General features: G+C 38.3%; 1 protein-coding gene across 6 annotated transcripts in view; it reads right to left on the bottom strand.

Annotated features, from left to right (window-relative positions):
* The window catches only part of LOC124859066 (kinase non-catalytic C-lobe domain-containing protein 1), a 91,393-nt gene extending 79,706 nt beyond the window's left edge, over window positions 1–11,687 (bottom strand). For 2 of the 6 annotated variants that reach the window (XR_007036004.1, XM_047351555.1), the window contains exons 1-2: window positions 10,992–11,683; window positions 2,203–2,401 (exon numbers count right to left, since the gene is read on the bottom strand). Coding sequence is in view for 4 of the 6 variants with exons in the window: in XM_047351555.1 (XP_047207511.1) it covers window positions 2,203–2,401; window positions 10,992–11,582 (790 nt within the window). In the remaining 2 variants the exon portion in view is untranslated. Of the gene's footprint in view, window positions 1–2,202; window positions 2,402–10,991 lie in introns of all 6 variants that reach the window. The other 4 variants (XM_047351552.1, XM_047351553.1, XR_007036005.1 and 1 more) reach the window with 3 other exon arrangements.
* Window positions 11,688–16,893: the final 5,206 nt, after the last annotated feature.

Genomic DNA, 16,893 nt, shown 5'->3' with positions numbered 1-16,893 from the left:
CTGAGATTTATAGATGAAGCTTTTTTAACCACTGCAGTCCAAATATCAAAGGGAGCTGCTTTCATTTATTTGCATAATTCGTGTGGATTATCTTTGAATCTACAGGATCAGAATGTGAAATGGGGAATGGGATGCATCCTCCTCATTGTCCTCCTTCTGAAATGGGTCACTGCTCAGACTGGCTACAACAAGTACATGAAGGTACAAAGCAGCATTGTGATAAACACTTTGAAGCAGATTTCAACTGGAATAGGATACAAGTGGTGTGGAGAAAAGGAGGGAGGAAGTGAAAGAATAACGGAGTAAAGTGGGTCATGATGATTCTCCGTTTGTTTTTAGCTCTAGGCTACGAAGAGCTCATATTCTTCTATGTATTGTGTTTTATTCCCCAAATCTCTTCTTTAGCTTTTTCACTTTAGCTTATTTTAACCCTTTTTTTTAAATATTTCATAATTCTTTCCTCCAACTTTTCTCCCCTTTCTTTTCTCTTTACAGTTGCCTCCTTTGGTCCATTCTCTTCTTTTTGCAACCATTTAAGATCATCCTAAATTTACATTTCCAGGAATCTCATGTCTCTTCACTTCCTTTCATGTCTTTTAAGTCCTCTCCCCTATCTCATTCATTCTCTCCTCTGCTTTTCACTTCGTTTCTAGGTAGTTGACATTTCAAAGAACATGACCTAGAAAGAAGTAGTAAAGGTATTAAAGGTAGGACAAATCGCAACAAACACAAATAGGCATGAAAGAGGAGAAATAATAATAGCCAATATGTTTGATGCAGTTTATATTAGGGTGATGGTGTGTGAGTCATGTGTGCCTCTGGCACTTTAGCACAACAGGTAGGATGAGCTGAGCGATCTCACAGATTCAACACACTCTCCCGATCAGATCTCTCCCACAGAGCACGGCCAGTAGGAGTTTCATCCAAAACGGAACAGCTTGCGATGTCAGGTCTTATGGGGAAAGTTAACAGTTATTTGTTATCATCACTGCATGATGACTATCAGAGGACATTTTGTAGCTCTGACTCACTTTGCGTGATGTGAACATCGCCACAGCACCCACATACTCATCCTGCCACCTTCCTGGTGTCACTGCAGTAATTAATAAGCTAAAATGAACAGTACTGACATGTCTTTGTGGCCACTGGTGTGCAGATAGAAAGTCAAGTTATTACACAGAGTTGCTGTTGAATGAATCCATGGTTGTTTATTGGCTACACAGAAAAGGCTTTATCAATATCATTATCATTATCTCTAATGTAAATGAATATAAGTAATAAGTAGCTACCAGCTAAAACAAATTTGAAAAGGAAAAGTTGTGTAAATTTTAATATATTCCTTTAAAGGATTCAACTAACTTCAACTTTTCCCTCAATGATATCCAACAGATAAACCCAATGTAATGGGTCAACACTTAATCATTTTAGCACACCAAATATTCAAAAGATCTCTTCAATGTGCATACATTGCATCTTAAATCTGTGATGTATTACTTTCAACAGGTGCCATCTCTTCTATACAGTGTGTTAGTATGAAAAGATGACTAAGCAACACGGTATGAGTGCCGATAGGCTTTATCCAAGCTGTTGCCACAACAACAATTCCCATGGCAACCTAAGATCATCGAATCAATACTAATCACTTTCTGATGTCTGCAAGCGGGTCATGGAACAAGTCGATGCAGCAGAGTGTAACACTTGTAATGTGCCGGTATAAGCGAGGAACAAGAAGAGAGAAGAAGAATACCAAAATGTTTTTGATACAATGTGTTTTGCACATCATTTTATACATTTATACATCAGAGCACGAGCAAACTTAAAAAAAAAAAAACTGCATATCTGGTGAAATTGGAAAACTGATGTTGATACAGTTCTCCTTCAATCAAAAACTGGCTTTTAATCTGGACAAACCCACATTTAGAGCACTTATTGTTGCAGTTATGAACAAGTCTGTTATGTAATATTGGAATAAAGCTTATTTTTTGTATAAGTGTTAAGCACTAGCAAGCACGTAGGATTTAAAAGCCCACATATTGGCTGCACTACAACCGGAAACTATATCCAGTAAGTGAGTAGGATTTGTCCTGTAAACTTAAATTTTCCAAATAAAGTATTTATATTTTGAGTAAGTGCAAAGAACATTACCACATGCAAAATGTATCTTACATTTGACAAAGATGTGTCTGTGTTCTGTTGACTCACCGCTAAGCTGCTCCATGAAGCAAACATTCCCATGAGCATTGAAGGCCAGAGTGTCTGGTGTAATACATAAAGTGTAGAAGAGGTGGGTGGGTCTGATGCTCTGCAGGGCCACGACACACTCTGCACACACGGCCCACATCTCCTCCTCACTGAGGCAGCTGTCCCGCAAAGAAAGAATGTCGGCCAGAGAAACATTTTCCTGTTGAGGTAAACACACATACGGTACAAGTATGTTCTGGTAAACTCAGAGTACAGCATACAACAGTGTATCACCTAACAGTCACTGTTTTATTCTATTCCTCATAGCTAACTCAAGCATAACTGATCAATTAAACTAAAAACGTACATTAAAAACGGAAAAGTACAACTCTATGACGCTTGTTACTCCTCTTTGCAGATGGATGCTGAGACTAACGGTAACTTGATACCTGGATTTTGGAAAAATTAGGTACTACATAGGATTCGTTGGATGGAAATAATGCTGATTTTCCTGCAGAAGCAGCACAGATGAAGTATGAAAGCCTTAACGCAAAATTCCTTAGCAAAAAGTGCATGGTACCATACAAAATTAACAGAAACTGAACAACTTTCAGTTAAAATTTTGTTTAGTTTATTTCCTTACATGTCAATTGTATGCACAATGAAAGCAAATCCTTAGTCTGAATTTCAAAAAATCTCCTATATAGTATGTATTCTAGCTGGAAGCCGGATTTGTCTTTAAAGGCACAAAGAAGATAGCAATTATAAGAAAATGTTTGCTCTTTTTGTATTTTACATAGGAGTGCTGGATATATTTTACAGGAAATTATCAGAACTAATAAGTCAATTTAATAGAAATTTTACTGATTTGAATTAACAAACAATATTGAACAGATTGATTAATGACTGACTGACCTGACATCTATCTAAAACTTGCTACAGCCAGTTTGCTACCAACTGTGACAGCATGCAGCTTTCACTATAATTTTCAGAAAATAAATAAAATGAGCACAAGATATCAAAACACACAACTCAAGGTTGTCAAAGAGTGACAATATACATACCGTACTTAACACCAAAGATGGAAGTCATGATAGCAAAGTTTGCAACTTAAATGTAGGTTAATAAGGTGAAGATTATGGTGGTGATTAATCTGTTGATGAGGACCAATCTTGTCAAAGAGCAGTAGTCAGGGATTTAAAAGCACTCAGCAGTGATCCCAACCAGTTAAAAAGTAGTTTATACATCATAAGCAAACATTTATTTGTGGCAAATTTAGGCAGCATTTAGATAAACATTGTCATTTCTACTCTGGTTCTCACAGATACTGTTACTCTGTTGTTGGGAGCAGTTCTTGAATGACCACACTTTTTCACACAAACACAGACATTATCATTCCTTGTTTTACTTCTGAGGGTTTACCTGTACTATAATGACATAGTCTTTAAAACTCAGGACACCATCTGTCAGACCACTCAAACTCTATAAGTTTGTGGACAGTTTGGATCTTAAAATCACATCAGGCTTCTGCTACATATGAAGTGGTTTGAAGGTAAGTCAAAATGCTGACTTGGTGTCTATTTGGCTCAAACATTACAGCTACATATTATTGTTGGTACAGGTTGGTACAGGGAGAAAAGCCGGACCATCAACACCCTCCGTAGCTTCGATGTTCTGGCTGCTGACTCAGCCAAAGCTATCTGGTGCACACACTTCATTCCCAGCCAGATTTTACATATGTAGCCTACATGAGCAATAAATAGACTGAAAAATAGTCCTCCTTTTGGGATTGTCAGCATTTAACACTACGGTCCCAAATAAATTCAGTGTACAGATTTGATGCAGACCAACTTCAGGTAAAAAGTGGGAACCATACAAGTCCTACACATAAGTCATGTATAGCCAAATTTCAGCTGAATGCCTTAAGCTTCTGGCCAAAACACAGACACATGCCAACTTCTGAATTTGCAGACTGGATGATAATAAAGGGTTAAAACTCATTTGACACACACGCAGCACCAGTATAGGGTGATGATATGCCCATTGTGTGCATAGGCCCACTTAGAACCCATCCAGCCTGAGCAAAAACGATATTGGGTGCACATGCATATGTTGGCTGGGTTGTGCATCCATCCCTCCCCCTTCAATTGTTTCTTTCATTGAAGGCAATATTCTGACATATCACAAGTTATTTTCCACCCAGTGTTTCATTATCATGTGGGAAGGGTTGTTGACAACAGAGAAATACTGATTTTAAGGAAAGTAAGACTACTCACTCCACCCTGTTCTATGTAAAGTAGCCACACAACCATTTAAAATAGTGCTATTAGAAAGGTATTTTTGTTGAAAAATCATTTCTATTTCCAGTCTTGAGCCATTGTGCAGCTGTCATCACTTTATATATATGGTTGTGCAGATTCTGTTTTATAGAGGTTCCGCCAACTCTCCTCATATCCAAAATATTAAAAACTAAGATTTCATACCAGTATAACATTTCAGCCATGGATAATGTTCAACAGCATTATTTTCAAAAACTAACTCTGGTAAATAAAATAAGAGTTAGAGTTCCTAATTTATAGAAATGTATATGTTCCCATTTCTCTTTGAGCACCAAGAAACAATGACCTGAATTTGCTAACAGATGTAGGAAATTTTCAGCAGAGGCCAATATTTGTTCTACTAAGAAAAATGATGCACCTACATAAAGTGCAGACACACAGTTGTACAACTGTGAATCTACACACCCACACTGAACACACTGCATCATCTGTGATCCATTACCAAGTGGCACCATTTACCCTGGCAGGCGCAATGATCCCAGAAATCCCAGACAGTATCTGGCATAATGCAGAAGTCTGATTATTACAGGATCTTCTGTAGGCTCAGAACACAAAAGCTGATTGTCACTCAGACACAGGGGTGGATGTTTAGAGTGTAAGGTGTGTAACAAAGCAGTCACAGTCAATTCATCCAGTACATGAACATATATTTTACATTTTTCAAAGACTGGCAATTAAAGCATCTCATAAGTGGAATTTACATAACATTTTCTGCCACCTACACTACAGGTCTTCTTTGGCAACAACTGAATAACGTGATTGTAAGCAAAGTGCCACACAAAACATATTTACAGAAAAGTGGCACCAGGTAGTTAGGAAATGTAAAATTTGTGTGATAAATTTGTGCAATTTGTGCAGAGAAAAACTACAGGGCAGAGATGAACCATTTCATGCAGCAGAAGTAGCAGCATCCCCAGAAATAGACAGTTTCCCCTGAGAACAGAGCAGGGGAACACTAGACTCTCTCAGGCTGCTCAAGTTAACTGTGCTAGCCTAAATAAGTAGAGCTCCAAGGTTCTCAACAGACTCATGATTTGCTCTGAATCGTTGAACTTCGAAAGTGTGAAAGTGAAAGGAGAGGCCACTGATCTTGGGATCATGGTTTCCCACACAAAGCCAATTATAAAGTTTGATGTTCTTAAGCACAAAAAAAGCACAGCAACAAATAGTTCATTAGCAAGTCTGATGGATTGTATGTCCTTCAACAGGTAGAGTACTGCGTACTGAGTACTGTAAAATTTCTATCTGTGAGAATATCCTTGTATTCTTGAATACAAACAATAAAGAAATGTGTTTTTTAGGCTTGTGTTGATACCGGGATAGTCTGGCCACTGAGCATTGGTGACATTATTCCAGATTTCCGATTTCTGAGGCAAGTCTTATTGCTTTTCCAATTTGCAACGAGAACACACGCATCTCCTGTGTGATGTCATTCCCAGGTCTTAATTCTGACTTCCAAGGTGAATCAAACACAGAAAAAAAAACTGCCCAAAATTGATGCTCAGACCTCATTGCTCAATAAGCTTTGGATTACAAATTGTACGCAAATTAATGGTGTGTTTATCCTCAAAGTTTTAATTTTCAGGCCAGAAAAATAATTTAGAACATAAAATGTACAACTTTGGCACACATAGGAATTCTGATATTCAAAGTGAAATATGAATAGCACACACCTTGAAGCTGGAATTCTGATTAAGAAAGTGAGATGTCTTCAAGCAGCCCCGAGTTCAAACTTAATATTGCGGCTAAATATGTAAAACACAGTGAAGCACAGTAATAAACTGTTTAGTTGGAGTTTTAATTTGTCTTTCATGTAGAAGTTAAAACAGTAAGTAAGATCCAATAAAAATCTAATCGAGTGCAATCTGAAATGGGAACTCTGACATGGAAAGAGGGAGGCTACTACATTATACCAGGTTCAAAATCAATCATGTAGGTTGATTTTGAACCCAGAAGCACGGTAGTAAACTTTTTATTTGCACTTACAATTATTTGTATCTTTTTTAAAATATTGGCATACTTGGAGGAATTTTCCAACACCCTTGCCAGTTGCTCACCAGTTACTCCTGTTTCAGCTACCTCAAGCACTGAGTCTATGCTGGACTGGAGGCAAGAACTGCTTTCATCAAGAACTCAAGGTAGGCTCATGGCAATTCTGTGAGTGATGTATTTGAAACTCCCAAACCTTTCAGGTTCCAGGTTTAATCTACAAAAATAACGATTTTAAACAGAAACGAATATTTCGCTTAATCATAAAAAACTGGATCCGTAGCAGAAATTAAATAAAAAGAAAATGAAACTTTTACTGTTGACATGTTTTAGTGGTGAAATGAAACAGTTTGAAGCTGGCTTATTGGCTGGTGAACACCAAACCTTTGTAGAACCAGTATATATACACTGAAACAACGTTAGTAGGAAGAAAATAAAATTAGAAAAATGATGAGATTTTTCTGCCAAAAATATATTATTACAAAACGCCAGGTAATTAACACCCATTTGAATCTCATCACTGATCTTCAGTAAGCCACTATCCAGCAAACTGTTAAGAGACTCGCCTCTGCCCAAGGCAATGGAGTGTCACGTGATCAAATAAGCGTAATCTGATTGGCTAAAAGACGCTCGACTCGACTCGATCAAGTGCTGATTGCTTTGGCTTGAGTCACCAGAAGGTCAACGCACTTGCAGGCAAATGTTTGCAGGAAACTTTTTTCAGGTGAATTTTTGCAGGTGAATTTCTGCAGGTGAATTTTTGCTGGCAAATTTTAAGTACAAAAAAAATTCACATACATAATTGCACAGGATAAACATCCAGTGTTATAAATTCAATGTCTAAAAAATGTCTGATTCTAATGAGACTATTTTACTTCCATAGTTTGAATGCATAAAAACAGAAACAAATATGTCATTGGCTTGTATCAAAAACAATAGTTAGCCTAGTCACTGATTTTAGAGAACAAGATCTTGCTTAACTTTGGTGTAAAATCACAATTAGGGGTTACACCGCAAGACCCATTTGACAATTTTTGAGGATAATCTCTTGAAAACCCCAAATCAGTTTTTCAGAAAATTCAAATATTAGATGATACTTATAAAACAATATTTTCAACACAGAAATGTTGGCCTAGTGAAACGTATATCCATTAATGTACAGTTTATGCACTCAATACTTAGTCTATGCTCTTATTGCATGAATTGCTATATCAGTGCTGCGTGACATGGGGGGTTAAAAAAGCCCAGGTTGCTTCAACAGCGACCTTGAGCATATATTGTTTACTATCTATGCTGCTGCTAATATTCCTTTTGCACAATAATTTATAGATTCTCTGTAGAGTTCAGGTTAGGCCAGTTTGCTAATCAAACTAAATATTACCATTGTCATTAAAGTCAGTACTGATACCTGCTGGAAAATTAAATCAGCATCTTCATAAAGCTCCTTAGCAGAGGAAAGTAGGGAGGTAGTGCTCTAAAATTTCCTGATAGATGGCTGCGCTGAAGTTGGACTGGAAAAAACACAGTCAATCCAGACCAGCGAATAACAGGGCACCACAAAGCATCACTACGTGTAGAAAGTGTTACTCAAACAGCTTGGATTTTGTTTCCTCAGGTAAGACAGTTGTGACATTGTCTCTGGTCCAGGAGTCGTTTAACACAAATACAGGTCCTTCTCAAAATATTAGCATATTGTGATAAAGTTCATTATTTTCCATAATGCAATGATGAAAATTTAACATTCATATATTTTACATTCATTGCACACTAACTGAAATATTTCAGGTCTTTTATTGTCTTAATACGGATGATTTTGGCATACAGCTCATGAAAACCCAAAATTCCTATTTCACAAAATTAGCATATCATTAAAAGGGTCTCTAAACGAGCTATGAACCTAATAATCTGAATCAACGAGTTAACTCTAAACACCTGCAAAAGATTCCTGAGGCCTTTAAAACTCCCAGCCTGGTTCATCACTCAAAACCCCAATCATGGGTAAGACTGCCGACCTGACTGCTGTCCAGAAGGCCACTATTGACACCCTCAAGCAAGAGGGTAAGACACAGAAAGAAATTTCTGAATGAATAGGCTGTTCCCAGAGTGCTGTATCAAGGCACCTCAGTGGGAAGTCTGTGGGAAGGAAAAAGTGTGGCAGAAAACGCTGCACAACGAGAAGAGGTGACCGGAACCTGAGGAAGATTGTGGAGAAGGGCCGATTCCAGACCTTGGGGGACCTGCAGAAGCAGTGGACTGAGTCTGGAGTAGAAACATTCAGAGCCACCGTGCACAGGCGTGTGCAGGAAATGGGCTACAGGTGCCGCATTCCCCAGGTCAAGCCACTTTTGAACCAGAAACAGCAGCAGAAGCGCCTGACCTGGGCTACAGAGAAGAAGCACTGGACTGTTGCTCAGTGGTCCAAAGTACTTTTTTTGGATGAAAGCAAATTCTGCATGTCATTCGGAAATCAAGGTGCCAGAGTCTGGAGGAAGACTGGGGAGAAGGAAATGCCAAAATGCCAGAGGTCCAGTGTCAAGTACCCACAGTCAGTAATGGTCTGGGGTGCCGTGTCAGCTGCTGGTGTTGGTCCACTGTGTTTTATCAAGGGCAGGGTCAATGCAGCTAGCTATCAGGAGATTTTGGAGCACTTCATGCTTCCATCTTCTGAAAAGCTTTATGGAGATGAAGATTTCATTTTTCAGCATGACCTGGTACCTGCTCACTGTGCCAAAACCACTGGTAAATGGTTTACTGACCATGGTATCACTGTGCTCAATTGGCCTGCCAACTCTCCTGACCTGAACCCCATAGAGAATCTGTGGGATATTGTGAAGAGAACGTTGAGAGACTCAAGACCCAACACTCTGGATGAGCTAAAGGCCGCTATCGAAGCATCCTGGGCCTCCATAAGACCTCAGCAGTGCCACAGGCTGATTGCCTCCATGCCACGCCGCATTGAAGCAGTAATTTCTGCCAAAGGATTCCCAACCAAGTATTGAGTGCATAAATGTACATGATTATTTGAAGGTTGACGTTTTTTGTATTAAAAACACTTTTCTTTTATTGGTCGGATGAAATATGCTAATTGTGTGAGATAAGAATTTTGGGTTTTCATGAGCTGTATGCCAAAATCATCTGTTTTAAGACAATAAAAGACTTGAAATATTTCAGTTAGTGTGCAATGAATCTAAAATATATGAATGTTAAATTTACATCATTGCATTATGGAAAATAATGAACTTTATCACAATATGCTAATATTTTGAGAAGGACCAGTATATCGACAGTTGTTGGATACATCCGTGTGTTGTGGCTCTTGAAGCTCTGACTCCAGCTACAGTCCACGCTTTCGGGACTCTCTATTAAACTCCTGAATGGGTTTTGCTTAACAGTTTTCTCAATGAACTGGTTATCCTTACTTCGTGTGCCCTTTTTCTACCACACTTTTTCCTTCCACTCAACTTCCCATTAATGTGTTTGCTCATATTTTTATGTTGTGTAAACAGCCATCATCTATAGGAATGGTCTTTTGTGGCATACCCTCCTTTTGGAGAGCCAAAGAAGCCATTTTATGTTTCTTAGATAACTGTCAAGTCAGCAACATAAAATGTCTGTGTTAGTAATTTTATAGCTGTACACTATAATATCCAAAATGTGCAGAAATAAACATTTAAAATGTCTTCATCACTTTTTAATGAATCAAGTTTTATTCCTGTGCATTCTCTTAACGCTTTCCCTTTTCAATTTAGCTTTTGCGTGTCCCTGAGCACACTGAAAACCAAATTAAACCAATCGCAGTTGCTTCTTGGATGTAATCAGCTCTCTCATTGGTTAGAAAGCCACACTTGGATGTTGTTTATCTAACCAATGAGAGAGCTGGTCACATCTGAAGAGCAACTGTGATTGGTTTAATTTGGTTTTCAATGTACTCAGGAACTAGAAGGGTCACGGAAATGCTAAATGGAGAGGGTGAAGTAAAAAGAAAATGCAATTACAAAAAGGATTTGAAAATGTAAGGTGAAAAAGGAATTACCTTTTTAAATGTTTGATAAGGAATGGTATTTATTATCAGATTTTTGAATTATGTTTTTTAAATCTCTATTTAGAAATAGGATTTGAAAATACATTTTCAAATTGCAGTATTTAATAATGGATTAATAAATATAATTTACAATTCCTCTATTACAATTACAAAACTCTTCAAATTGGATTTCTAATTGCATCATTTAAATGTAAAATTTGAAAATGTTGTATTTCTTTTTCAGTGACTCTCCTGGTCCTCCATATTATTGGGTCAAGGATAATAAATGGTTCATGTTTCACTCCTTTGCAGACTTTCCCCTTAAGAATATAGTAATACCTTCTTAAAAGTAAAATTTACTTACTAGGAACACCTAGAGCAGCCAAGAATGAAAATTTTTTATTCAGTTCTGAACAATACCATACCTTAAAAACCTATTCCAGTAAAATCTACAGCCTCACCTCATCCTCCAGCAGTGGAGGGAGATGCTCCAGATCATAATACCCATCTCTTTCCACAGCTTTCTCTAAGTATGTGACAGCAGCATCACTCCCGGAAGTCTCCATTGCACCAACTTTGATTCCCTCAAGGAGCGCAGCCAGCGACGTTTCCAGCAGAGACAAAGGGCATGTCTCAGCTCTTAGGACACCACCATCCTTTGTAGGGGAACTTGAACCCTCGATGCCGGTCGACTGCCACTGCGGGACACTGGCGTCCAAATAAGCAACGCCATAAAGAAGATGCAAAGTGCAGCAATGCGTCCTCTTTGCCTGCCTGCAGCGCGCTGCTGCTTCTGCTGGTGGTGGGGGCGCTGGCCGGGCTCTGAGGCTGTCACGGCTCAGATCAAGGCTCAGATCAAGGCAAAAATATTCAGTTCTATCCCGAGCTTCGGATGGATCTTTCCCTGCATGTACAAGAACCAGACGAGGCGGAGAGGGAAACGCTGCTGCCTGAATGCCACAGTTGGCTCTTCGCCCCCGCTCACAGTAGCCTCGTTTGAGTGACTCATATTTATCACTTAGACCATTATCCCCGCTTATCTCTGTGAACATGCTCTGCTAGAGGTCTTATTTTATTAACATTTCCACTGGTCATATCATTTACATTTAACGGGCTTTCTACAAAGTTTCCTAAGCATTATATGCACGGATGTTTTTTGTTCGTTTGTTTTTCTTTAATAAATATTATCTGACAATAACAACTCTGCTGGGTTATAAAGAATGAATTTTCACAGCAATTTTTTCCAAAAGGAAAAGTTTTTTAAAAATGCCCTAAAAAAGAGAATAATGCTAATACTGTGCTGTACTAATGACTTGATGACATCTAAAGAGGCACACGAATCAAGAAGAGCAAATCCTTCTAAGACTAGGCTAAAGCCACATAACTGCAGAGATGTAAGACAAATCTTTGTAAATTTAGATAAAAGGCATAAAAATGCACTGAAATAACATGCAAAATTCTCAGCATAACATTATGACTACCTGCCTAAAAATATGTTGGCCCCTATTTTACTGCCAAAACAGCCCTGAAGGTGTGGTATCTGGCACCAAAGTCTGAGCAGCAGATCCCTTAACTCTTGGAGATGAAGCCAAGACAACAGCTCAAACTCTTTGTTGTACTATTCCTGAACACTTCCTGAACACTGTTTGCTTTGTGGCAGGGGGCATTATCATGCTGAAAGAGGCCATAGCCGTCAGGGATCACTGATTCCATGAAAGACTGTACATGGTCTGCAGCAATGAGGGGTAGGTGGAGCTATCCCCCCCCCCCCCCCCCCCCCCCCCCCCCCCCCCCCCCCCCCCCCGCCATGTGTTCCCCAGATAAGTGGGGACTGACCCATCCATGTAATGTTTAACAAAACTTGAAATGCGGACCAGCTGTGGTCAGGCATCTGTATGGGCATGCTGACCGGTTTCCGGCTATGCAGCCCCCCTACCCAGCAAACTGTGATGCACTGTGTATTCTGACCCATTTATTTTAGAACCAACATTAATTTCTTCAGCAGTTTGAGTTCGTCTAGCTCATCAGTTGAATCAGATCACAAAAGTCAGCCTTGACTTCTGCTGTTTGTTCTGTGGACCATATTTGATAGATACTGCCAAGAGGAGATCAGGAATACCGTACAAGAGCTGCAATTTTAGAGATACTTTGAGCCAGCTGTTTAGCAATTGCGATCTGACCCTTGTCAAACTCGCTCAAATCCTTATGCTTATCCATTTTTCCTTCTTCTAAGACATTAACTTTACAAAGAGTTCAATCGCTGCCTAATATATCCCACTTTCTAAAAGGTGATGCTGTCAGTAAGTGATAAAAAGGCTGCCTCTGACCATGCATACGAGAGAGACCACTGCCATGTTGAGAGAAGTCAGTACTTTCCCTTTAGCAACCAGGCAATTATTGTGATCATACAAACCCTTTAGAGTATCCTCTCATCACTTATTACAGAGAACAAAGGAGTGTGGGTGGATTTTTGTTGGCACCATCCAGCAGCTAAGAGAGGGATACATTCAAAAGGTGTTTATTCTTCACACAGATTAGCTGCTAATCTACAAAGACCTCAAAACTTCTTGTTGCCATAAGTATCTGAATCTCTTAAGGTGAAGCACCAGTTGAAGCAAATTAGAAAGATAGTTTTTATTAAGTGTATTTTTTCTGTTGTGTTTTTTTTTCCCCATACTTATGTGGCAGAGTAAGGGACATACTGCAGGGAATTGATTCCAGAGAAATTTAATATGCTTCTCTTGTACCATTCTAGCTGAGGGAAAACTAAGGAAAACCATCTCTTGTGACCAAAGGGGTCCAGATGGTCCATACTTGGCAAGTTAACTGAGATGCATTTAGAGCCAAGACCATTCATGCTCTAAGGATTAGTATGAGGATATTGTTCATATTTTGTCTTGTCACAACTATAAGCTTCAATCTATTTTTGGGGGATTTTATGTAATAGACCAGCAAAAAGTAATGCCTAAATGTGAATGAGAAAGATACATACTTTTCAAATCATTTTACAAATGCAAATCTCGAAAATATGCCTTGTGTTTCTATTCAGAGCACCATCGCTGAAGTTACAGCTGCAAGTTTTTTGGCGTATCTCTGTACCAGGTTTGCACATCTGAAAACTAAAACTTTTCCCAGTTCTTTGATAAAAAGAAAATCTAAATTCAATCAAATAATTTGTTCCATAGTAAAAAGAGCAAGCTGTACAAAACGTCCAAGAATTAGGCAACAAAAGCTAACATAGAATCAGTACTCAACCCCCAGTACCACGAGAAGATGTGTCTGATGATAAAACCCATCCTCACGAAAAGCACTTGGAGACAGCAATCCATGGCTTTGTGACCACACGACTGGATTACTATAACGCACTTTGTTTTGGTGTCAGCAGGTCTTTAATCACACATCTGCAGATGGTACAAAATTATGATGCACATCTATTAACAATCATGTTTGAGCAAATTTCACTGGTTTTGAGTTCCCTTCACTGAATTCTGATCCATTTTAAGATTCTTTTATTTATTGTAAGGTCTTTAAATGGCCTCGCCTTGCTTTACATCTCAGCTTTTACAGCCCTTGTTCTCTAAGGTCAGTTGACCAAAGTATCTGTAGGATTTATGAATGTCTGTTGTGCAAATGTCTGCAATGTGCTCTGTGTGTTTGTGAGCGTGAAGAAACAGGCATGAAGGCATGAAAGCAAAGGGGGAGGAGGGGATGCATATTCATCAGGCCTTGCAGACAAAACAGTGTAACTCCACAAACTCAGTGCTTGCAAAGCTGCTGCAGAGTGAGTCAAGTGTGCTAGAGCAGGACAAACATTAATAAACCTCGCCCTTGGACTTCCCAGTCACACAGGAAGAAAGAAAACAAAGACCTAATTAAGTTTACACATACGTTTGGGTTAGAGTTTAGTGATTCTCCTCTAATTACTTGAGCTGACTCATTGTTAATTCAAAGAAAATTGGAGAAAAAGGTCCAACTGAATAGGAATGGACAGTTTAATGTCTCTGGATCACATTCATCTCTGAGATCTCAGAGATGAATGTGATTTAGTAAAAAAATGGTATGTTAACCCCTGAACAAAAGCAAAAACAAATTTGCAGTATGTTGCTACCACCACCATGCTTGACAGTTGGCACAGTGTTTTTCGATTTGAAAGCCTTACCATCTAAACATAATTCTTGTCTCTGTTGCCAAAACCATCATTCTTCATCTCACCTGATCAAAAGAACATTTCTCCTGAAGGCATTTGGCTTGTCCATATGAACCGCTGATGGTGTGGCTGAAGCCACACCTTCAGAAACAACCCCGAAACTAACAAAGCCTGAGCTGTTCCTGAACATCTTAACTTTTATTTGAGGAAGCCAGTTTGGGTCAGATGGTTAAATCTTGGGCCTAGCTGGATGTTGCAAGAGAACAATAGTCTTAAAGGCAAAGTAAAAATGATTTCAGAATGTTTAAAAGGGTAGATGTAGCTTATTTCAAAGAACTTGGCACTTGGAAAGTTGTGAGTTAAATTCCAACTTCCTCCACCACATGTTGATGTAGCTTTGGGCAAGGCACTTATTTCAAGGTTACCTACTGATCTGGATATCCACGTGGGATTGTACATCTGGGGGAAGGTAACTCAAGTGTAAAAATGTTTTGAGTGGTCTGTACAACTGGAACAGAATTATATGAGTTCAGTCTACTTAAAGCAGGCTAACAATAAGCATATGTGAAGGCCAATATGTCAGCCCTACTGAAAATCTGTCAAGGGTAGTATTTAATTATGCTTTCATTAATTCACATATTGGTATATCTTTTACCTGGCCGCCTTTTTTTTTTTTTAGATCAGTGCATAGTAAATCTTCTCATATATAATCCAGTTGATGCATTGAAATTGACTATTAACCTGTCTTGTTCCAAACGCCACTCATAAAACTGGTGTCTTCTTTATTAGAATAAGTTCCTGCTTTTAAACACTAGATGGCAATCCTGGATAGCCAGCAAAACTACAACTGACAATCAGCTGTCTCTTTTTTTAGTGTTACCTTGTATATTACATCCCCTTTTAACATCCTTGTTTGTTCATAGGTTGGAGTTTGTGTCATGCCTACCCCCCTCTTCCACTGCAAAACTTCAAAGAGTTCTGTAAATAGTCCAAAATGTCAAAGCTCACCTTGGACATTTGTTCATACTCCTAAAGCCTTTCAAAGTAAATTGTTCATTTGCAGTCTGAGACTCCCATGGCTCATCTGGTAGAAACAAAGAAAAGTGGTGACAGACTGATTTTCGAAAGCACACTCTGAATTCATCCTAAAGGGAATGTAGAGATTTAAATTGAATTTTGTTCTCAGACAGCTGTTAGATTTTTGGAAAGACCCACTTTCTGTACTGGTTGTAAATTATGACTATACAGTTTGCTAAAATTCTAGTTGTTTTGGAGGTCATTAGATCATTAGGATTAAATATTGTGATTTTGCAAAAAACTGTAAATTAATAGATGTGTCATGGCAAAAGCATGACTACCTATTATTAAGCGTTCAGGCTAAATGTACATCATTCACTTTTCATGATCAATAACATGGAGAAAGAGTGAGGAAATAAAATAAAAACGCAGTTAAAAAGGAGAGAAATGAAAACAAGAGGCCAGCTTAAACATAGACAAAATGAAATATGAGGTAATTCAAACATTAAAAGAACGTTGACATTTTGTTCTTGATTCACAAAATTACCAGCAAAAGCCAATTATTATTAGTATTTCATTACATTTTCATTGATTTTTAGTTTTATCAGATGGATTACCAGTGAAAACCAAATATCATTATTAATTTGGACTTTAGCTGCTTTTACACCAATGACCCAGCTTTCCTTATTAAACTACAATGGACTGTTATTACTTAGTTCAACTCCAGTACCAATAAAAGCAATATATTATTAGCACCTGAAAACGTGGATTAAAGCTGTTTTGTACCAGTGACTCAGCTTCCCTTGTTAGAATTCAGTGGAATGATGAGACTATCAATATTATCATCTTCTTTTAGCATAAGATGCTTTATTATTAAGAGTGGCTTGGAACCAATTTCTACCGGTAAACTTGGAAGGATTATTCATTATTATTACTCCCAAGGATTATTAGTGTCATTTGATTTTTTTTTTTTCTGTGTCTGTATCTGTGTTTATTTTCTTTGTGATTGTATTGTAATTGTTCTTCCTCATGTACAGCGCTTTGAATGTCTTGTTACTGAAAAGCGCTATATAAATAAACTTACCTTACCTTACCTCACAAGCACAATAATTTAGAAACATATTTCATAACTATTTAATTTATTAATGTATTGTACTTTCTTTTCACGCTCTATAAACATTTTTGAGGTAAATGTTTTA

Source organism: Girardinichthys multiradiatus, chromosome 22 (assembly GCF_021462225.1).
Source record: "Girardinichthys multiradiatus isolate DD_20200921_A chromosome 22, DD_fGirMul_XY1, whole genome shotgun sequence".
NCBI lineage: Eukaryota > Metazoa > Chordata > Actinopteri > Cyprinodontiformes > Goodeidae > Girardinichthys > Girardinichthys multiradiatus.
This window is presented reverse-complemented; position numbering and strand designations above follow the sequence as displayed.